At 45.1% G+C, this 24415-nt stretch overlaps 1 protein-coding gene across 29 annotated transcripts in view; it reads left to right on the forward strand.

Moving 5' to 3' along the window:
- LOC118310757 (plectin-like) overlaps positions 1–24415 on the forward strand; it is a 122178-nt gene that overhangs the window by 70217 nt on the left and 27546 nt on the right. For 12 of the 29 annotated variants that reach the window (XM_047333448.1, XM_047333446.1, XM_047333458.1 and 9 more), the window contains 6 exons: positions 16024–16085; positions 18947–18961; positions 19722–19811; positions 21124–21201; positions 21308–21412; positions 23021–23187. In XM_047333448.1, coding sequence (XP_047189404.1) covers positions 16024–16085; positions 18947–18961; positions 19722–19811; positions 21124–21201; positions 21308–21412; positions 23021–23187 — 517 coding nt within the window. Of the gene's footprint in view, positions 1–12796; positions 13273–16023; positions 16086–18946; positions 18962–19721; positions 19812–21123; positions 21202–21307; positions 21413–23020; positions 23188–24415 lie in introns of those variants that run through there. The other 17 variants (XM_047333451.1, XM_047333463.1, XM_047333471.1 and 14 more) reach the window with 6 other exon arrangements.

Genomic DNA, 24415 nt, shown 5'->3' on the forward strand with positions numbered 1-24415 from the left:
AGCCAAGAATCTGCAATTATTTGCAGCGGCAAAGGGATTAGGTCCTGATCCCTCTCAGGCCCCACCTCGCTGATTATCTTTTGACAGATGGGTGCTTCTTCATAAGGTCCCTCCCAAGCATCTGTAGTCATTTTTGGTTGTAGATCAAAGGCCTGTGAATGTGTGAGTGTTCTTGCTGGATATTCGCCCGGTGTCTCTCTCCTCGGGTTTACTTCACCTGCCAGGTCGGAGGTTACTGCCAGTCCCCGAACCGGCTGCCAGCCTTTGAACCAGCAGACGTTGCACACACAAAAGGAACGTGTGTGTGTGTGTGGGGGGGGGGGGGTGGGGGTTTGGGGGGGGCAACACTTTGATGACTTCATCCCGGATTTACCCTGAAGAAATGTGAAATCTGTTTGCGCAGCACTCCCAACAGACCGTGTCCTCCGGTTTACTGCAGACGAGCAGTAGGCCGTCTGCTCCTGTGGCTTCACATCGGGTCTTTGTTTTCGACTGATTGTGGCGTATTCAACACAGGGTTCCCAGTCGTCTTCATCTTGTGATTTTTTTTTTTTGCCACACAAACTCTCTGTCAGTCACTCCACCATCTTTGTCTAAACTGAAATATATGAATGGTTGGATGGAGTGCCAAATATTGTTCAAATATTCACGGTACGGACTCCGGTGGTCCCCTGACGCTTCCTGTAACATTACCATAAGGTCTAAGTAGCAGTAATACAGCAATTAGTATATTGATAAAGATGTAATAAAAGACAAATATATTGAAGTATTTTATTGCTTTGAATAATTGATATCACCTTTTCAAATCAAAAGAGTGTGGATGGTATAAAGAGAAATAGTCCACCTTATCTAATCTAAGGTAACTGTGGTGAAAAGGTGAGGAAATGGGCCTCACGATAAGATAAGAAGTCCCTTTATTCGTCCCACAACAGGAAAATTTGGGCCTTGATATATAGCTATATATATTTATATATATATATGGGGTGCTAACTATATTTTTGTTAATCATAAAGAGAAATGTGCAAAGGTAATAACATGATGGCCCAGAATAGAAAGGCTGAAATGAGGCTTAAGGTGACTCTTACATTCAAACGGGACATTGCTGTACCATATTATATTCTGCATGCGATATAATCTTTATCCTAAAAATGGTCAAATGTAACAGTTTTGACTGACTGAAACCACACTCACTGACAGCTAACGACGTTTGAGTGTTTACTTGACACGGACATCGCAATGGTCCGTGCGCTCACACTTAACTGTTTGAAATGCGGCCGAGCGAGCTGCAGCTGCCGTCCCCGCTGATCCGCGCTCTTCGTGGGGATTTTGGCTCTTAACCGCCCCCCCCCCCCCCCCCCCCCCCCCCCATGTCCGCTGGCGTCCGCTCTGCACGGCGACAGGCTCCGTCCTCTATCCGCACTTATCACCGCACTGAGAGGTGAGATACCGCACCGCCGGGACTCCATCGGCGTCAGCTCGTGCGTGCAGAGGTGGAAACACGGAAGTTCACGTTCTCTTCCGACCCCTCGTGGCAGCGGGGTCATCCGAAAGGTCACGGGGGAAAGGGGGGCGTGGCTGAGTCAGACCGCGAATGCCGCGCGTCGCACACGAGGCGCATCGGTCGGCATTCTCCCGCTGAACTCTGACCTTTCATCTGTGTTTGTTTTCCCTTTCTCCGACTGCCCGAGTTGGCAGGTCAACCCCAGGGGGCCTCGCAAGGTATAGCGGGACATATTTTCTGATGCTGAAATTTACACTTCAGTTGTCACAGCAACAGCAACAGCTAATTAAACTGTAGGTTCATGTCAAGGGATGAATGCTCTATCTCAGGGTTTTTCCCAGGTTAATGGGGAGTCGAACTTTGCTTTCGCATAATTGGTCGGTAAAGAAATCTCCCGGCTGTTCTCAGGCCCAGGAGGTTAAACAGGTGGAGGCTTTAGCTAAAAAAAAAAGCTTGACACTGCGAGCCGAGAGTCTGTCGAGGCATTTTGAGCAGTGCTGATACATAGTGCAACATCCTGTTTGACATGCTACGGCCACGAGTGTCGTTTTAATCGCACATGCTGCCGAGCAAATGCTCCTTTTTAGAGATGGATGTCAGACCCTCGCAGGGCAGTTTGAGCCGCCGCGGTGTGGTCGGGTTGTTGTGGCGGTGCCTTTGGCATGGATTCTGGAAAAGCCAGCATTCTTCCTGGAAACGGCCACAGCCAGAATCCCACTCCAGCTTCTACTTACTGTACACCAGTGTGTGTGTGTGTGTGTGTGTGTGTGTGTTTGTGTGTGTGTGTTTGTGTGTGTGCATGTGTATTTTTTCCATGAGTGTATGTAGCAGGCTAGATTGCCTGAACGGCTGTGACTGCCACTGCTGAACCAGTAGGCATGAGTCATAACATAAACAGAGAACTTGTGCCTCAGAGAAACCCAACATGCCTTTTGGATTATGTTTTCTGGGAATAGTGAACAAAGTGACATGAATCCACGTGGAGCACATGTACAGGCTATTCATTCAGAGCTGATTTTGTATACGGAACAGGACCGGGACCATGGAAACACATCCGGTCCCGTTGCCGGGAGTTTATTTATACCTGACCTCCATTACTGATTTATAGTAAACAGTGACATCGGCAGGTTACCTACACGCGTCAATGTCTGCGGCCTTTGTTTGCAGTTGTGTACGCTCATGGACTGTACAGAACAAAACACGTTCTCATAGTGATATGTTTCTTGACTCATTTTTCACGTCACAGTTTCTTCTGGACCGTATGAGTCCACCCTCTCGTTAGTGTCGTTAGTGTGACTCGGAAAGGTAACACAATTTTAGCAGCGCGCAGTTGTTGTTTTTAAGCTTTGTTTTCATTCAGAGATTGAAATTCAACATAAACTTTTAATAAGAAATAAATTAATGAAAATACAGAAATACCTGCTTGTTAAATGTTTACTTTAAAATGACACCGATCAGGTCGATTAAAAAAAAAAAAAAAAAAAAAAAAAAAAAAAAGCTTCTGTGTGAGTGATCATGGCCAGGCAGCGGCAGCAGGTGAGACATCAGAGAGCTTCCCGTGCGACTGGGTCAGAGGTCGGTGTCCTGTAAGGAGAGAACGCAGCATATTTAGGTCACTTTCCCTTTTTTAAATGTGACCTATAGGAACAGCTCAGCTGTGCCCCGTCCTAAATTATCACACCCCTACTGTGTGTGTGTGCGTGTGTGTGCGTGTGTGTGCGTGTGTGTGTGTGCGTGTGTGTGTGTGTGTGTGTGTGTGTGTGTGTGTGTGTGTGTGTGTGTGTGTGTGTGTGTGTGTGTGTGTGTGTGTGTGTGTGTGTGTGTGTGTGTGTGTGTGTGTGTGTGTGTGTGTGTGTGTGTGTGTGTGTGTGTGTGTGTGTGTGTGTGTGTGTGTGTGTGTGTGTGAGTGAGCTGAAGTGTGAGACATATGATCATTAACACTGTAATCTTCACACTGTCAGGGTTTATTATTTGTGTTTCTTATTCTGTCTGAACATATCAATCCTTCAGCAAGTGTTGCAGCTGAAGAGAATGGGAGGTTCTGAGCACAGTTAAAAAAGGAATCTATATAATATCATAAGAAACTCATCTGTGTTGCTTCAGGAACTGTGTTCACACCCTCAGGCTGTCAAACACCTTTTACTATTTAATGCTTTGTATGTGCACAAACTAAAATATAAACACTGACTAGTCTGGGCAAATGTCAGACACTGATAAATAGGGGACTTTGGGGCAGTGCAGTAGTCAAACTTGTCACTGGACGTCCAGTCAGTCGTTGACCTGACACGAGATAATAAAAATAACCGTCTAGTTCAAAATGAATGACCATTGATGTTCCTCTTGTGTGGATCTAATATGCAACCTGACACTTGCACCGCAAACAAATTAAAGGACGAACAATGAGCAAAGATGACAGATGAATGGGAATTATGTTGAATTACCAGTCTGTTGTCTTTGGTTTTGTCCATGATTGAGCGGGGCAGGGCAAACTACCCTGGCTTTTCATCTCTCAGAAAGTGGTTCCTGTTTCTTTTTTTAAAGTCTCTCCCTACACCAGCTGGCTCTGTGCGTCTGTGAAACGGACGACTACCGGGGGAGGGTCTTGTTGTGTGCGGGGTCTCTACTAGAACCGCAATGGCTGACTTGTGGGACCCGGAGCGAAGGAATCGCCCGCACGAGGCGAGCTGGTATGGAGACAGGCTCAGACACCTGTACAGTAAGATGTGTTGTGCAGGTGAGCGGAGCGACCGGACCTGTGGGCTGTGTTGGCGACGAGTTACGGTGTAGTGCAGTGATTGGTCTGTGGTGTTTCTCAGCACGGTGAAATCACGTGGTGGCTACAACCAGAGTCATGCGCAGAGAGATTGAAGGTTATTTCGTAGTGTGCTTTATAATAACCCAGTGAAAATCCTAAATTTCTTTTACAATATCCATTTACAGAGTTGCTTCACTCAATAACATGCTGCTGCTATTTTTTCTATATCTATATCTGTTTATATGTCATTATAATTAGGGCTGCAACTAACGATGATTTTCATAATCGAATAATCTGTCGATTATTTTCTCGATTCATCAGTCAGTTGTTTGGTCCATAAAATGTTGATTGTGTTTCCCAAAACTCCAAGATGATGTTTTGTTTTGTCCACACACAAATATATTCAGTTTACTGTCATCGAGGAGCAAAGAAACCAGAAAATATTCACATTTAAGAAGTTGAAATCAGAGAATTTTGACTTTTTTTTTCATAAAACTACTTGAACCGATTAATTGATTATCAAAATAGTTGGCGATTGATTTAGTAGTCGATTGCTAATCGATTAATCGATTGACTGTTGCAGCTATAATTATAATGTACTAATATATTTTCAAAACTTCAATCCTAATTTTGATTCCAATATATTTTATTGTGATATTTTACATTTCATTTCAATGATAAAAGATATTGTAATGTACTTTCTGCATTAAGTGCGATGGTTTAAATTACTTTATATAATGAATCTCACTTTTACACTCAGGTAAGAATAGGTATAAATGACAGCTGTGCATCTCGCAGCCTCTTTAATTACAGACCGCTTGGGACATTTTTGCGATGCAAAGAGATGAACAGAGATTTGCCCGCGGCTCCTCCTGCTGCTGCTGCAATAAATCCCCCCAGTGAATAAGGGGGGAACGACTTTTTCACGCAATGCAAACATTACGACCGTGCGCAGGTACCTTGGCCCACCTGTATCATGACGGGAGGAGGCACCATGGGAACTCTGCCTGAACATGATGTCGAATGACAGAGAAATGCAGTCCTTCTGATTTGCTCTGAGATCTCGGTTGGTGGACTCACTGTTCAGTGTGTATGAGGCTGTATACAAACCTCGCAGTATTGTCTTGTTGTAAATGAGTAACTACAGTAGATGTGAAGTGGTCGCCATTATCTCTATTCACAGCTTTAAAAGCAGCACTCTGATAGTGTCGGGTTTTATCTAAGAAAAGGTTCTATGTTGGCTGCGAATAAGATATGATATCAAACTAGACATGAATATCACAGTTATTAATCTACTGCATATACAACACTCTTTAACTCTCTTTTTATCAGTAATAATGTATTTAGAAAAGAATAACTATGCCCCTATTTTATGCAGATTAATAGTGTAAATATAGTTTACCCTTGTCTGGGGAGGATTTTCCATCGACCAAGGATGTATTCAAGCGGCCATAGTATTTTGTTTTTAATGTTCAATGTAATTTGTTTTAATTATTTATGGGCAGATCTTCATTGTCAGTCATTGTAATAATCCTGTTATATCCATTCGTCAAATCATGTCAGATTTCATAACATACCTATAGAGCTGTTTTTTGATCAAATAATAATTTTAAATAATTGTTTCCCCACAGTAAATACTTTTTTATTTATTGGTTTTGATTTTTCGTATCCGCACGGCATCACCGCTGCAGAATCCACGTGGGAAGCAGTCGGGCGCGGTCTGCGCTCTGGCGCCATCTAGTGGTCGAAGTGCTTCTGACCGCTTTGCCCTCAGTGTAGAGGAATAGTGGAGCGTGGTGGGCGGAGGACAGGGTTTTCCTCTCCGCGTCAAATCGGTCAGTCATCGGAGACTCCTTCGCCTCCTGCTTCTAAAAATACCAATGAGTAAGAGTCAGCCACTGCGGCACATGGTGCCGTATGTTTGTGACCGCCGCCATGGGAACGTCTCTCAGGTTCCCCCTTTTTTTCCACATTTACACGGGTGTTTGGAAACTGCCAGGGCTGAGGCAGCATATGGAAACACCACATAATAATGGATTAATAGATCACAAGGGACATAAGAAATGAGGAAGCTTAACTACGTGATCTACGCTTTGTGATGAAGACTAAATATTTATTTTTGGAGTGTAGTGCGTAGTTTTTATTTCAAGCAATGGTACACTGCATTATAAATATCCACTCTGCTCTTCTTCATTGCTGTTTAATCCCCTAATACTTTGTTCAGAGCTGAAATCTTCAGTATATTTAGTCAGTTAATCGATTAGTTGATCCAAAGAAAATCCATCTTTCAGTTTTCAACCAAAATGGTCACACGTTTCCTTTTTCAATTTCTGTGTATTTGCACCTTTTCTTTGTCTTTTATAAATGTCGACTGAATATCTTCGGCTTTTGAACCGTGGGTCGGACAAAGCGAGTGGGTGGTAAAAGTAGTCTCCGGCTGACAAGAAGAAAAAGGGGATACAATAAGAGCTGAAGATAAAGAGGAGTTCAGTGTGAAGTGTAGGAAACAGGGCAGGGGAAACGTCAGTGGTTATAATCACATCCCAAGATTTATAGCTCTGAGAGGTCCATTTTTAGGATGATAATTAAAAACACAGTGCTATATGGTCTCAAATTACCGCTTTCATTTCTGACTGACTTTAATTTCGGCACCTCGTTTAGTAGACCGCGCTGAAAAACAGCCCCGGTTCTATTTTCAAACAGTCTTTTTGAATCGCAAACTGTCTCTCCGCACTTTCCCCCTTCAGCACCTCGGCTCACGTGGCGCGTTTCGCCGCTCTCGCCTGCAGAGGGAGCCACACGCCGGTGCACACGTCGTCCGCTGTGCCAGTCAGACTTCAGCCTTCCTCGGCTCCTCCCCCCTCGCACCGACAGCCTGTCCCATTAGAAATCACCACATGATCCGTCGGCCAACGGACACGATGAATCCCCAGATGTGGGCCCTTTCCACGGGGCTATGTGGGCCTTTTCCACGAGCTATATTGAAACTGAGCTGCCGCGGGCGTGTCGGGTCGGAGTTAAATCGGGCTCGCCGCTTCGATCGTTGGATCCAATTTGGACGACTTCCTCTAAAGTCGCCTGTCCGGGCCCGAGAGCCGCGTGGATGGTCGCTGGTCAGTGCGTCGTGGCGACGCTCCGACAAACAGCCCTGTGATTAGAATGGACGTGAAGGAACTCCTCTGTGTCAGCTGGATGAGTTTGTTTTTAACCAGTATATCACTCGTATGTAAATCCAAACTAGATTGAAGTCTTATTTAGGGCTGCAACTTAAGGTTCATTTCATAATCGATTTAATCTGTCGATTATTTTCTCGATCTATCGATTAGTTGATTGGTGCATAAAATGTCATGATATGTTTGCCAAACCTCAAGATGATGTTTTCTTTTGTCCACACACCAAAGATATTCAGTTTACTGTCATAGAGAAGCGAGGAAACCAGAAAATATTCACATTTAAGAAGCTGAAATCAGGGAATCCTGAACCAATTAATCGATTATCAAAATAGTTGGCGATTAATTTAGTAGTCGATTAAACTGTTGCAGCTCTTGTCTTATTAACATTTAGGTCCATTACCATGGAAGTAAATAATCCAAATTAAAATAGTATCCAAAACTTCAAATTAGAAGTCTTGCTTGTTTAGTGTTCCGTGTACAGAACAGGATTAGAAAAACAACACACTTCACCTGGTTTATTATAATAAACTTAACAGCTAATTTAACACAGTTGTATTAAATAAAAAATAAAAAAATAAAATACATATATGTATTAAATAACATAGGCTCGGTTACAGTGTATCCTCCTGTGTATTCAGGTCACATTAAAACCGAGGCTTAAAATGGTTGAATGTGCCACATGCCAGACCGTTTGAATCATGTAGTGATGATCAGAGCTCAGGGCGATGCTCCTGTTGATCTTTATGAATACCAAACTTCAAAAGGACAGTCATGCTGCCAACTCTCTCTCTCTCTCTGGTCTCTCTACATGTCATTGGTTGCGCTGAACTATCTTTGTGTGCAACGCAGCCGCAGAAAGGCGATCCGCAGCTACCTTTCCCCTGCCGCTCTTCCTCTCCTCCCTCCTCCTCCTCCTCCTACTGTTCACAGAACAACTCAGGTGATAATCTTTGGGTGTGTTTGGGGCTGCTCCTAGTTTAGTCAACATTCCTTTCTCCTGCGGGGCGTGGCGGCGGCGGTGGCGGCTGCCAGATATGGCAGTAAAACCTCGGTTGATCAAGAGCTGTGGGTTTTAAGAGAGGAACGAAAAAGAAGAACGAGAGTCGAAGATGGAGAACTGAGGGGAACCTAATCCGGGAGAGCAAATCCTTTCTGCAGCCTTTCATCCTCTACAATGAGCGGCGTCCTCTGTCCTCCCGCTGTCCAAACCCGGGTGTTTGCTCTGCTGCTCAGTTGAGCACTTTCAAAAACCATAATGACACATTCTTAGGATTCTTTTGTCCGTCTAATTTGTGTGCTTAGCGTGGAGTCCCCACTAATCCTTAAATGGAGGTTGTTGGAGCCCTCGATGGCTGCAATTGTCGCTATCCATTAGAGGCATTTATGCAATAGTTTCGGATTATGTATTTGCAGTTTTTTACGTATTAACAAATTCATAGTAGATGATGAAGTCAAAGTTAAATGCTTTTGTTTCTGCCAGATCTATGAGAAAGAGCAGATGAATGTGAAATGGCCTGGAAATCACAGGCTTACGTATCAAAATGAATTTCTTTCTAATGCAAATCGTGAAACTGAAAATGTGGTTTTCAAAACCACAGGTGTGAGACTGAACTAACCTATGATGTCAGTTGGCAGATTTTTGTTTACTACAAATACACCAAACCGTTTTCACAATGACATTTTGTTCTTTGGCAACGCCACTTGGATCCTGCAGCCGTGCTGGTGGCTCTTGCGAGGCGACCTTTAAGGCACAGGATTGGTCGGAGATGAATGCGAACCTCAGGATGCTAACATGCTCGCAGTGGACAATGCAGAAACACTAATGTTCAGCAGGTATACTGCATTAATTCACCCACCTTAGTTTTTGCATGTTAGCATTCTAACATGCAAAAAACTAAGGTCCGTGAACATGCCGATTAGCGCTTAAGCCAAGGTTGATGGGAACACCATTATTTTTTGCCATACGCCTATTCACCAGACGATGGCGCTAAAAAGGGAACTTTAGATCACCAAAGTCAAAATAAGGAGAACATGAATGGCTAATGCATATTTCTGATTCAGTCTAATAGTTGACCTGTTGACACTTGAGGACAAAAAAATGCTGACGAGGAACAAAAACCCCAGCAGGATCGATCCTCTAGGGGGACATGAATGTTTGTACCAAAATTTCATCCAATCGGTGTTGAGCAGGGTTTACGAATGGACCGACGTTGCCAAGAAAAAAATGCTGCACCGGACAAATGGGGTTAGTGGGGAGCGTGGATAACCAGGGTTTACAAAAACGCTTGATGTTCTGACCAACTGAACACAAACGTCCTCTGACTATGTCCAACATGTAGACAGGTGGTTGTGAAGCTAAATGGTTAATGTAGCTCAAATCCAGATGCAGCGTCTCCATGCGTGCACTTCCAAACTATTTCGGGTGGATAATTGTGTTCACACTGACTGAAGTATGGCGACATGCAGTGCAGTGTAATGATCCAGATGGTGGACTCAGTTCTCACTCTCAACAGCGGCCATCTTGGCTGCGTAGTTGAAGGGGAGGGACCACCAGGGCATATTTTCAAAATTTGCAGCCGGCGATGACGTTTTGAAGTCTGAAGAGTGCTAGGGGCGGAAAAAAAGGAATGATCTGCCAACGTCATTGGCGCCAATGCCGCCATCATTTCCAAGACCTATATATATATATATATACATATATATATATATATATATACACACATATATATATACATATACATATACATATACATAAACGATACTGGGCACGCACGAGGAAGTGAAACGTTCATTCGTCAAGTCAAGTGAGCAAAGCAGCCAGTAGATGTTTTTTGGCGGCGCGACAAATGCAGTCACATGTTGTGAGTGAGTGAGGGCCGTGCTTGATTTGGGACAACACCACCCTGTCAGAATTCACGCACCACGCCGGTGAGTGTACTGTGCACACAGAGTATTACATGTACATGGGATATCTGGAAGAAGGAAGAAGACACCCATTATCCCTGTCACTTCCACCCAAAAACAATGCTTCAAACTTGTCATTTGAGAGAGAAAATACTTCCTTCACCTCGCGCTCTCGGCTCTTGTGAAAAGCCCAACGCGTTCCATCTGGTTTTGATGAAGCCAGATGAGGCAGCGGAGTAATAAGCATGTTGAGACCTTAATGATATGCCTCCTCCTTCTCGGAGGGGGAAAGATCTCATGACTAAGATGTTCCACACTTTCTGCGTCCCATTTGGGGTTTCCTGCCGTAGTGTTTCCCATGAGGTTTAGAAATTCAGCGCAGGCACCGTGGCGGCCGGTCAATGTTCCACTGCCCCCGAATGTCAGAGTGCTCCGCTGCCATCTCCTCTTGCCTCTGCATCTCAGATAGCCCGGGAAGCCATACATGTTCTTTTTCATTGTATTCTATTCTACATTCTATCTGCACTAGTATTCTCAGTCAACAGAGACATTTTAGTTATAAACTTCTATTTATATAATTACATAAACCATAACATATGGTTGCTATGCAAATGCACCAGTGGGAAAAGTTTTAAAAATTGCGTTGTACAATTTTTACATGTGCAATGACAATAAAAGGCTTCTATTCTATTCCATTCTATTAGGAGATGACTCCCTAATTTGCCTTTTACTCTCAAAGTCATATTACTACTACTGTCTTTCCAGACGGTATAAGACAGCATTTTAAAACGGTACACTTTTTTAATCTGTAAGATTCCTTTTCCTTTTTTAATTGCCGTCCCACATACCACTCCTTAATTCCTTTGCTTGCCGAGACACTGTACGGAACCAGATAGGTGTGTCTCCAAATTTGCTAACGTGGCTCGAATGAATCAACACACACGCGCGCGCACAGAGACACACTTACACCGACAAATTATGTACCTTCATGTTCGTACAGGTCGTTTTGCAAAACCCTGCACTCTGGAAGAAAGAAAGTGGATTTAGAAGCCTGATGAAGTGATGTCAGTCAGGGTGGGGGGGGGAATGGCTTACATACTGTAAAGCCACCTCCAGGCTAGAGGGGCAGGGTGCAGCAGAGGTAGGAGGACACAACCTGCCCTCCGGCTTAGCTGTCGGGACGTCCGAGCCATATGGGGGACCGTTACGGAGCGACGAGTGAAATATGCCTTTGCCTCTCGCAAAAGAACGGTAGCATTCGTGAGCATCCAAAAGCCCCGTTCACCAGTTCAATACACTCGGGACTCGATGCCACGACGGCCTCGTTTCTTCTGCTGTGACCAGTGGCCACCGTGACCTGTGCGGATGTAATGCTGAGTGACTGTCATTACTGAGTCACCTTACTAACTGCGTGACACTTTGTCCCTCATGCTACCTTTATGCAACATCACTACATGTACATTTTTTTTTAAAAAGGTAATTATCTCTCTGTGCTTCTGTTGAACGCGTAGGGTCGCTTTTAACATTTACTAAAAAAAATTGTCATTTGGACTCAATGACTGAGTGCATCTTTGAGTGTGCTTAAGATTTTCCAGAGAAGCAAAAGCAATAAATCTTGAAAGTCATTTTAATTCTAACCCTTGAATACTTTCTGTCTCTACCTTCCTGGCAAAATCCTCTGGTTTACAGGAAGTGATGGCGTCTTTTTTTCCTTTTTTCCTTGGGGGGGGGGGGGGGTTATTTAAATACCACACAGCAGGAAATGTGTAGTTAGGCTGAGAAACAATGGTTTTCTGTGGCTAAAAAAAGGTTTTGGCTGCATGAAGTCAAACATCATCAGGACTTAAAGAGACAAGACCCACCCGAGCCAGACGGTACGTTTTCTAAGACGTGAGAAATAAAGTGCAACCTTTTCTTCATTTTTTAGGAAAGGGGGAAAAAGCGCATTTGCTTCGAAGGAATTAACAAATGTATTAAAAAAATTGTCAGTCTCTACTTGCACAAGCTCATGGTGTTCTGGGTGGGGCCACACCAAAGCCGCCCTTCCCAGAACTGTCTCATCCCCCGTCCGTTCCCCTTTTCTGGTCACTTAGTAATTCTTTATGTGAAATGTCTGAGGAATGCTGTGAACAAGTAATGATTAACAAGTAATGAGTGACTTTTTTTTATGTCAAAGCTGGGTGTTTATTGTAAATTATTTATTCAAATGCAATTTATTCAGCATTAATCATAGGAAGTTATCGGCGCTATTCTTTATGAATCTTTTTTTTTTTTTTTTACTACTATCCCTAGTGACTCAGCTGTTGTCTTGCGCAAATGAAGCGATTAGGTGATCGCATGCAAGTTACCACACCTCACCCCTCCCCGCCTTCTACCTCACCTCGGACTGCTGGAGGAAGGGGTGTGTTCGGAGCCCTGCCCACCGTGTCCTCCGCACACCAGCGCCACTAAACACACACACTCGCACATCACACACGCACACACAAGGACGGGCCCAGACTCCGTAGCCCACAGGCACCATTTGCCACGAAAGGGATAGAGGGGGGGAAAAAAAAAGAAAAAGAAGGGCAGAGCCGAAACCCAATGAGGCAGTGAAGAGTTTGAGAGGAGAGAAAGAGGGGGGAAATCATAGGTCTGTGACGTGCTGAGTTGTAGCCACAGGAACGCATAACTCTGGGACGGACCGAGGGCCAGAAGGGACAGATAGACGCGAGAAAAACAGAAGTTCCCATTAAAGGGCTGGGAGAAAAAAAACCCTGCAGAGGATACTACTTTATCATCAGGATTTATTAATCTGTGCGCTGACCAGACGGCGACAATGACTTCTCCGCAGCAGAGGTACAGGAATTTCTCCTCTGACAGCATGGGCAGAGAGAGGCTGCCCTCATCAGACGAAGGTTATTACCAGGGGATGCTGAAGGCTACGGACGGCCGGAAAGGTACCAGTATGGTGGCAGTTAATGGGAAATAGCTTAATTGCAATCACGATCTCTTTGTTCAACAGTTAGAGAGGAAGTGTGTTGCCTTCAGAAGCTGTGTGTGTGTGTGTGTGTGTGTGTGTGTGTGTGTGTGTGTGTGTGTGTGTGTGTGTGTGTGTGTGTGTGTGTGTGTGTGTGTGTGTGTGTGTGTGTGTGTGTGTGTGTGTGTGTGTGTGTGTGTGTGTGTGTGTGTGTGTGTGTGTGTGTGTGTGTGTGTGAGTGTGTGTGTGAGTGTGAGAGTGTGACAGAGAGAAGCCGCTGGGCGAGAATGAAGTGTTCTTCCGGGAAGCATTTAATGTAATTTTAAGCACTGGACAATGTTCAGCTTGTACGCGTTTGTCTGCAAGAGTCTGAGGAAGTTTTTGTTGAGGTTTTATTGGTCGGCGTGTTGTATGAGGCTCATCTGTCTGAGTGTTGTCTTCCTTGACATAGGCAATTTTAAATTGTGCAACGTAATCTGCAGCAAACTAACATTATATTGAAAATGACAGACGTGGTTTTTCTGAGTGAAGTGAAGTGTCCAGTGTTGGACACTCCCCCTTTTCTCCCCCCTAATGCATCAGCAGCTTCCTCATGTTATATTGGGGCAGTAAAGTCCATTCACAAGTTTTTGTTGTGTTGCATCATGCGTTTGTTTTGAGGGCGAATGAGTCACAGTGGCTACACACAAGTTGTAACTAGGACACAACTTCAGATGGTTCCTCTTTTTTCTCAAACTGATGACATTTTAACCTGTATCAAGTTAGAGTAGAAACATTCCATCCTGCATTAACCAAAAAAAATAGATGCACCAAAAGTAAAAATGCCATTATGGTCAAAGGTGTTATCATTCATTGCATTATTAGATCATAATTACGTATAGATATTTCTAGCATTATAATATTGCAAAATGAACTAGTCTGTTGGATTATTCTATAACATTGCATCACATTTTATGTGTTTGACATTTTTGTTTGTAAAATGTCTGGATCTTTGTCTCTAACTACAGCTGTCAAATAAATGAAAGTTAAAAAAAACACAAAGCATTCCCTCTGGAAGTATGAAATGGCTAAAAATTAAAGTACCATAAAGTTATGCTTAAGTAACCGCACGTACTTACAGTACTTTCCACTACACGCGACTCCTCCCGTGCGGTTCTGGACCATAAACACCACACCTCACTGAGAGAGCTTTGTGTCCGGGTGACATTTGATCACCGAAGTTCATGCGGGCCCTATAACCGCACGCACACCCTTGGCCTACGAAGAGCAACCAAGAGTTGCATTACTGTTGAGTAATACGGTGTGAACGCGAGAATGCGCAAACTCACAGGTCAAGGTGCAGCTCCCATGGGAAAACTGCCTCAGTGTGCAGCGGAGTTTGTGCAACATCCCGGTGTTGTTGCTCTGTGTGTCGGTGTGTGTGTGTGTGTGTGTGTCTGTGTGTGTGTGTGTGTGTGGGTGTGTCGGTGTGTGTGCGCGTGTGTGTGTGTGTGGGTGTGTCGGTGTGTGCGTGTGTGTGTGTCGGTGTGTGTGTGTGTGTGTGTGTGTCAGTCGTCGCCCTTCCACTCTGTGCCCCCTCGACGGGAAAATGGAACCACAAAGGTCACATAGTAGTGAGGCTCCATCCCCATCGGTTTAAATGATAAATGAGGAGGGTCAAAGGTGTTTCGGTGTCTATATGAGGTCTCCATGGAAACGTGGTTCCATAACACATTTGCAGAAGTTGTTGCTGACTCCCTCCTGGCTGTAGCCGCTGGGCGCCTATTTCACGTTCACGTTGAATCCCTGCCCTTTGCTTTTCGTTGCCAGGTGTGTCACCACACGTGATGGATAGTTAGATCATTCCCCCCGGAGCTGATAAGACAGAGGCCTTTGTGTTTGTGTCTATGGTTCTTTTTTCTAGTTCACCGTGAATATGCTGTGCGAGTCAGCGGAGAGACGCAAATTAAGACATGCGCAGCAGACCGCAACCTTTACATCGGTTGGATCAGTTCACAGAAACACACACATCCCTCCACTGCGTCTGTGATGAATGTGGCAGTGACTCACCTCCTGCTTTTTTTCGAGGGGGGGGGGGGTTTGCCTTGAACTCCAACAGGGACACATCACAGCAGGCATGCGGGTTTGTTGTCTCAGTAGGTGTGTCCCTCGCCGAGATCTTGTTGTTTCTTGTCGGACCAAAATTGCACTCTCTAATAGTTATGCCACGTCTCGTGGCGATGGTGCGTTTGCCGTGTTTTGACACACTACTGTACATGTTGCCCTCCTCACCGTGGAATCCTTTAAGTCTTCTGTCCAAGAGCCGCAGGTGACGGTGGTGTTAGAGCACCTTTACCAATGCTTTGTTTGCCCAAGACGATGGGGGGGGGGGGGTGCATCTGCCGGCAGCGGACTTTGATGCAGTCTGACTCAGATGCAGGCGTGCACAGTCAAGAGGTGTTTTTCCACCCGGTGATGAATTTATGCATGTCCTACAGAAATTCAAACAAGTCTGGTATCTTGGGGAGTTTCCTCTTTCGTCTGCTGCTATCATATAAAGTGAATGCAACTTTGAACCGCGCTGTTTGCCCCCAGGAGAACTGTACATCAATCAAACGCTGTTGTTTTTCCACCCGCAGCTAAAATTGCTGTATATAGCACGTTTTTTTTTTATTTCCTAAATGTACAAAAGTCATCTGTGATTCTCACCCCCCATTCGTCTCTGACAGATGCGATTCTCTCTGTCTTGCAGATGAACGAGATCGGGTGCAGAAAAAGACCTTCACGAAATGGGTGAACAAGCACTTGATAAAGGTAAGGACCCGTCCTTCATTCCGTCTTACCGCACATTGAGGCTCCCCTTCCTGTCCGTACACGCCCTCAATGTCATGTTCTGGATTACGGAGCTCCACCTATAAGTTTTTAACCACAGAATTGACTTTTTAACCAAACATGACAACTCTGATGCAGTAATTACGCTTGCAAAAAGTGCGGCTTGATGATGTTTGAGTTGGCAAGAATTTTGATGTGCTCTTGAATGTTCAATTAATGAATTCTATGAATAGCTATGAAAACAATGATCGTGGAGTATGATATGTCGATTTAGGACTTAGTAGACCTGCGTGTACACACAGTACAACTTTGATTTGATGCGTGCAAGCTGCGACAACAAAAGTGTATGACCGCAGCGTTCCAGAATGCCACTTTACTTTCCAGAGTGTTTTCAGAGACGGGCCGCCATTCTCTAAAATGTAATCCATCCCTCACCTGTGCATTGTAAGCCTCTCTACAGAATTTATTACCAACACCCCCGCCGTCCCCGCCCCCCCTCCCCCACTCACATAAACATACATTAGCCAGTCAGCTATTGTTTCACTCTTGGTTGTGTGGCCCCTTCACCAGGGGTCCGGCCTGTCGTCGGCGCGGCGACTGTGCGAAACCGTCCGTCAGCGCTCGTCCGCTCGCACTTTATTCTCCGACGAAGGCCCCGAAAAGGCCTCCGATGCGTCACGCGTCCGAGGAGGTAGGCAGGTCAGCGTGAGGCCGGGGGCAAACAGGCCGTCCTCCTCACTCAGGAGCTCCTCATTAGGGGTGAAAAATGACCTCCGCAACACAATGCGCCGCTCCCACTGAGCGGTAAAAATAGTCGTGCCAATTCTCTGGGCAACAACACATTTACAGCCTCATGACAACTAAGTGCTTCCACATTATTTGTACGTTCACTCCACACACACACACACAGAGGCCATTCATATTTTTCCTCCCTCCCTCTCCTACAAATGGAACAAGACGGAAGAAAATAAGTACAAAGAGTTGTTTTCCTACCCATGAATGTGCAGCTCCGCCATATTCGGACTGCCGATGTACGAGTTGCTCCCCCGTCGTTCACCTCAAGTGTTCATTGTGAATTGTGGAGGGTGAGTCGTGGGACATCTGGACTCACTCAGCTCCCTCCAAAGAGACAAGTCCTGGTCTCGGCCCAGGGCCCGTGGCGGTGAAAGGCTGACGGTAGCACATGTGCTGCACAGACTCCTGGGCTTGGGCGGCTACATGCGTTTCACGCCGGGCTCAAACTGAAAGGCATGCGTTGATGCAGGGAGGGTTTTTTTTTAAATATATATTCCATTTTAAAGTCATGCAAGGAAACTAGAAACTAGAACCTCGCACTTTCACAAGCCCAGCCTGTGCTGGATATTTCTTCTTTTTTTTTTTTTTTTTGTTAACTTTTAAATGACTCTATTACCAAAAGAGAATCCTGCAATGTGAAGTTGTCACAGTCAGATTTTTTTTCCTTTTTGATCTGATGTCATTTTGTTTCAGTTAATTCTTTTTGCAGATAGTCAGACTACACCTTCAATTAATTTGGTAAAAGTTGAAACATCCCTGCTGCGTGTTGTTTGTATTTTTTTTTTTTAATTATTGATTAATCCCAAATAATAATAATCCCAGAATAATAATGCAACTTTCTTTTTTTTAAATAGCGCACGTGTTTGGCAGAGAAAGTGTTAAATCTGGGCCTGACTTTCAAGAGTCCTACCCTGAGGTTAAACTTGATGTTTAACTGGTTTAATGGTTTAATGGTTTAATAGTTGGCTTGACAAGGGGCAGACGTGAGTGGTTTCCCTGCTCAGTAAATCTTTTTGTCCTGCAGAAGTGGAAAGTTGGACGAGCTTGTTGAACATTACCTGTTCTCACAAACTACAGTGGACTGGATTAAACACTACGGTGGTTGCAAACTGATCTCAGATTATACTGTACACAGCCATCAATCAAAGGATCACCTTCCGGAGTGTAGTCGACGCAGGATGTCGTAAACACTGCGTAAGCCCCGAGGTATGTTAAGCGTTTTTGTGTTTCCCAGACGGCACTAAGGGGCCGTGGATGAGGGTCTGTCAGCGATTGTGCGCTAACTGTTTTCACCTTGGAAAAGTTTACAGAGCAGCCTCTTTTGACTGTGAAGGGAGCAATTTGTACTTTTAACACCCACCTCTCGTGTGCAACACCCTTTCCAGTGCATAGTGATAAGAGAGTTCACACTGAGGCAATAGACGACTAGATGCAGTTAGATACAGAGTAAAAAAATCATATGAATCTTTACAATCAATCGATCGATCGCCTGAAAGAAGATGACGGCATTGTGTGCAGCTCAAACAGACAGACGCCTCTCTAACTGTTGGATCGTCCTATATGATGCGTACTCCACAGCGGGCCGTTTACCATACAGCAGGAGGCCTCTCCGTGTGTCGACAGTGAACCCTGGTGGTCACAGTGTTGGTTACCCCTTGGCTGCGTTCAGCCGTTCACTCTGCAGGCACAGGGAGGAGCACGTCAAAGAAGGTTGGGTAACCTGTGTTGAAATTCTTGCCAACATAAATATACGCCACTGTTGAAACTTGCAGCGTGAATCAGCCCTTCATTCCATTTGAGGCCCGAGGCCTCCCCTTTCTCCTCCACGTGGCCAAACACTCACTTCAGCCATGTAACTTCCTCAGTGTGTCATCCCTCTGTCTCATATGCTACAACGCTCATCGTTGAATCGTCCAAATGTTTCCATTTCACCCTCATTCCATGTTCGTCCATTACTCGCTCTAATCCTCCTCTTCCATTCTTTCCATTTTCTCCATTTACTCGTCCGTCCGCTCTCATCCACGCGTCCGTCATCCGCCTTCACCCAGCACCGGCGGGCAGAGGTAGGTACCAGCATGTTCGAGCAGCAGCTGCACTGGTCACTGTCTGGGTTGCTTGGAAACGGTCCCCCTGCCATCCCTCCCTTGTTTTTTTTTTTGCTCTCCGACTTTCGACCCCCTATCCAGTTTCACAGCACATTCCCTCGATTCACTGCCTGGTTACAACCACAAACCGAACAGCGAATCTTATTTTATTTTTATTTTTAAATCACCTTACAGATAAAATATGTCTGTGCTTTCAGCAGTATTTCACATTCACCTTTGTTACCTGCTGCTTTGCTGATCTGTTTTCTTTTTTTCTTTTTTTTTAATTCATGGTCCCATTTATCACCTGTCAGGGATGACAGCTCCCCTTTGGCATCCGGAGAAGGAGTCGGGCTTGGCTTGCTCGCGGCTATGCATTCTTGACCTGGGTAGAGTTGTACTGGTGGAGAGAACACCTGAGCACTGATAAAAAAACCTCTATAACCCAGCTAGGTAACAGATTTAGAAAAACCAGGAGAGAGTACCTCTTTCAACTGCCAGTTGCAATGGAAGATCCTGAAGTACAGACCTGTAATTTAGCCGGCTCGTAGATCGCAAGCGTCAAACTGCGCGGCGTGCTGTTGCAATGGGGTTTTAGTACAAAAGCCAAAGAGCTATGAGTCCTCGACGGCGTCTAAATCTTATCAGTGCTCGAGTTTAGATTGTGAACTAACACGATCCCATCTTGAATCTCTTTGTGACACCTCCTCTGTTCCTGTCCCCCCCCCCCCCCCGGCAGGCGCAGCGTCACGTGACAGACCTGTACGAAGACCTCCGGGATGGACACAACCTGATCTCTCTGTTGGAGGTCCTCTCTGGGGAAACACTGGTGAGTATCGCCGCCGCTAGTCCTGACCTCTTCCACGATTGTGCACTCACCCGAAGTGGACCTGGAATGCAATTCTCAGCGGTCACACATTGGTACTGATCGCAGCTGAACTTTGCCAAAAAAGAAAAAAAAGGCCTGTTGATTGATGCCGGTCCTCTAGTCTGCATTCTCATTCACTCTGTCTTTTTTTCTGTTTTCTTATTCAAACGTGACTTCTCACTCATCCTTTGGACTCGAACTAAAACCTCAGGACTTACACACCCGAGTCATTTCAAAGCCGGTGGCTGGAGGCTGTATTTACACCCTCGGTTCAGATGTGCACAGAAGCTTCTCTGCTGCTGTATTTCATCTCTCTCTCTCTCTCTCTCTCTCTCTCTCTCTCTCTCTCTCTCTCTCTCTCTCTCTCTCTCTCTCTCTCTCTCTCTCTCTCTCTGTCCATCAGCTCCAGCTCAGCTCATCTTCTGAATGCCTCCATAGCCTTAACTCATTAACCTCACTTTGGCCTGTGTGTGCGATTGTGCACTGTACTCCTTTCTGACCTACGCTTCTCCTTTTTCTACTCTTCGTCCCCTCGTTTCCTCCCTTTTAACCTTCGTCTTTGTGTGCTGATCTCCGCCCCCTCTCTTTGCTCCCGCTCTTGCCGGGGCATAGCCGAGGGAGAGGGACGTGGTCAGGAGCGTTCGGTTGGTGAGTGGGTTTGTAACTTAAAGCAGGCTTCCTTTCAAAAAAAAAATAAATATATATTTTTCATGATTCACCCGCGCTTTGGCTCTGCACGGCAACCAAAGCTTGATGGCAACTCAGGTTTTATTTTGCTGTTTAATCACACTTTTGGCACAAGTTTTAATTTGTTTAGCATTTTGCTTTTGAAACATTTATTTTGGGGCTGATAACAAAATTGGAAATTAAAAAAGTTCAGACACTGACTAGTCGGCCTATATATATATATATATATATATATATATAGCATTACGCAGCTAGTGTTATCTTATCATCGTCATCAGATCACCTAAATAATGTTAAGCCATGTTCAGGGGTTTGTTCTACACATCCTATTCTCTTTTGTCTGGAATTAATTCTTAGTTGAAAATAATTAAAAATATGTATTTTTTTATTTATTTTTTTTGGGGGGGGGGTGTCTGTAAAATGTCTAAATGTCTTTCCATGTGTTTTCCTTCTAATTCTTTTTTTTCCGTTTCTGTTGGATGCCTCCCACCTGAAACCATCATGATTACACTTAAACCATCGTCTATGACAGTCTAGTTTTTAAAGTTTAACTAAAAGCTTTTCATCTCCTCTCCGTCCTCCACAGCCCAGAGAGAAAGGCCGCATGCGATTCCACAAACTGCAGAATGTACAGATAGCACTGGACTTCCTCAGACACCGGCAGGTACGACTTTGTGAAATGATACCTTCAACCCTTGAAAGCCTTTGGAATCTGTGCATTCATGCGACGCTGTAATCACGGAACATGATACGACTCTTACTTCCCCCAGGTCAAGCTGGTCAACATCAGGAACGATGACATAGCAGACGGGAACCCCAAGCTGACGCTGGGGTTAATATGGACCATCATCCTCCACTTCCAGGTCTCCAGTTCTGTCAGTGTTGTGTTCCATTACATTATCGCTCTCTACCTCTGTCTCTGGGACCTGCGCCTGTCGGCTGACGTTTCTCATCTCCTCGGTGCAATCACAATGGATTCTGCTCTTCGAAATTTCCTCTTACAAAGACAAAACATTTTTCTAATCAAAAGTTGATCGTTCTTACTCGTATCCCAAGTGTGTGTTTAAAGCTGTCGTAACTCACTAACACCGGAGTCAAGTATGGACTGGTAGCAGTCAGTATAAACAAAATTGAACACAATCGAGGGCGTGTGAGTGTGACTCACTCTTGAGTTTGTTTCCTGTCGTTTTTGAGAGCAGCCTGAGCTCGAGGAGGCGGACTCGAACTCAGACAGCAGACAAACAGCTTTGAACAGGAGCGGAGCAAAAATAGGCATCTGTTTGGGAGTGAAGGGCAGGGCAGGGAGAAGCATTATGAAATCTGAAAGTGAAATGAAGAGCTAATGCTCTCAAAATGAAAGATCACGCTCTGGAATAAAGGTAGAACCCCCACCCCCTCCACATTGGCGGGTGAGTCAGGCCGAGTGAGGAACACCAAGATGTGCAGGGCAAAAATTGCTTAGTATGAGCCATATAGTCCCGGGGCCGCACCCACTAATATCAGATGATACAGGTTCAGTTTGCAAAAAGATCCGCATGATAAATAAAAGAAAGAACGGTGTGTGCGTGTTGTGGTGAAGGTGCCATTGTTCCCGGTAGATGGAGGGAGGGAGGGAGGGAGGGAGGGAGGGATAGCTGGGTTGTGGTTGCTGGTGAGTCAGAGAGATCCACGGGTGAGTGTACTGTACAATTTCCCTCTGCTCGTGTAACGTAGTGTTAAACCCCACAATCTGATTACCCAAAATTGATCTCACGATGCAGCGACAGTATATGTTAGACAGAGCTTGGGGTATGAAGCAAAATGCATGAAATTAAGAAGTCATGCTCTCAAAATGAAACACTGGATGTACGCAAATAAATCAGGATATCTTGTGTAGATAAGGGAAATAAACTCCATATGGCTCAAGGGGGACGAGTGTGTGTCAGTCGCCACACGCTCTGTCCCATACACCCAGTTCCTCCGCCGCTTTCCCTGTGCATGCCAAGGGGCTGCCAGGCGGGAATCCACTGGGGGAAGGAAGAAGGAGAGAGGGCCAAGCAGGAGACACAAGTACACATTCACCAATGCGCGCGCACGAAATGGAAAACCAGATGCCTGTGACTCATCCTTCCTGTTCCCAATTCCCCCTAATGTTTTCCGGATGCCACGACCACGGTGGCGTTTTTTTCCGAGACGGTGAATCCTGCTGCATCCTACGAGCCGTGTCAGAAGCAATGACACTTGAATTCTGCCGATATCTAATACGCTAATAGACACTTCAACTCTGGAAAATCAAATCAGAGGAATGATAAAGGTCATGAATACTCTTGAGACTATGTCTTGATAATGAACCCTTTGGTGTCAAGTGATTCACTTTAAATGGCATCTTTTGGTTTCCACTAATGGACTAATTTTGCTCCACATTCCTTCAGTATACGTACAACAAGTTGTCCGTCCCCACCCTCTCTCTCTGTTGACGCTCTGTCCCTCATGTACCGCCTCAGATCTCCGACATCCAGGTGAACGGCCAGTCAGAAGACATGACGGCCAAGGAGAAGCTGCTGCTCTGGTCTCAGAGGATGATCGACGGCTACCAGGGCATCCACTGCAACAACTTCACCACCAGCTGGCGGGACGGCAAGCTCTTCAACGCCGTCATACACAAACACTAGTGAGTGTGTCCAATTTGTTGAAATTTGGACACACAAATTTCAACAATTTGTGTGTCCAAGTGTAGAAGAATCCTGTGGTGGAGCGCAGAAAACCGGTGCACGTCCCGTTCCACAGAAACACACAGAATACTGATGTATCACTAATGTCCCCATGATGCAGGGATTCATCACCGCTGTTTAAGATCACACCAGTCATGTTGACGCCTGCCTGTCGTAACTCATCATCACCATCCGTACGTGTTATTGCATATGGAGTGCAGAGGAGCAGGAGTCGGACCGTGGCGTGCTTTCAAATGTCAAATCACATTTTCTTTTGCCCGTTTGAACCTGCTCTGTAGTTGAAGTCTACCCTCAGTCAGATTACTGCACCTCCAATCATTTCAGACACGATAACCATCGTGTAACCTTTATGCAATTGCTCAAACTGAAGTGTGCGTTAATTCAGAAATGTGATATTATATGTTTATTTATGTTTTATTTATGTTTATTATATGTTGTGATATAAAACTAAATAAGCTAAATTCCCCCCCCCCCCCCCCCCCCCCCAAAGTTGCGCTCGTAGAATTAGTTATTCAGGATTGTTTTGTGTGGCAGCCTCCTGGGAAACGAATGTGCATCTGTTTCTCAGGAAGATTTGTTGATACAATGTATTATTGGCTGTTTTTTCTCTATCGATGATTCAGGAGAGCAAACTGGACAAAAGCGGTATTAGATGAGACAAAATGAAATGCTCAGCGCGGTGTTTTGGAGCTATTAAGAATTGAAAGAAAGAGATGCCTGTAGGGGCAAGTTTCTTGAAACCTGAGCGTGTACCTGCAACGTTTTGTGTTTAGTTTTTTTGCTCCCCCTTCTATAAATTTTCTTTTGAGTCACCTGGGGCTGGATTGAACGCTGCCTTTCATGAGTACCAGGGGTGTGGTGTTCGGGGCGGTACTGTAGCTCTCTGTGTGTGCTACATTAAAACTGTGGCGTGGCGTCGTTCCTCGGCATTCAGGGTGCCCTGGTGCAGAATGTGCCTTCAAACAGAGAATTGCAGAGCGTCCAGGTTTCATGTGGGAGTGTGGAGCTTTACGAATCAAATTTACAAAGCTGCGGTTGAATTTAGTCCTCATTTTAAAGACAAACTTTGGAGGCAGTAGCTCGGCCGCGCCACTAGGAGGCTTCTTCACCTCAGCTGCACTGCAGAGGGATTAACAGGATCTTCACACGGTGATGGACACCTAAGAT

Source organism: Scophthalmus maximus, chromosome 1, assembly GCF_022379125.1.
Source record: "Scophthalmus maximus strain ysfricsl-2021 chromosome 1, ASM2237912v1, whole genome shotgun sequence".
In the NCBI taxonomy this organism is placed as follows: Eukaryota; Metazoa; Chordata; class Actinopteri; order Pleuronectiformes; family Scophthalmidae; genus Scophthalmus; species Scophthalmus maximus.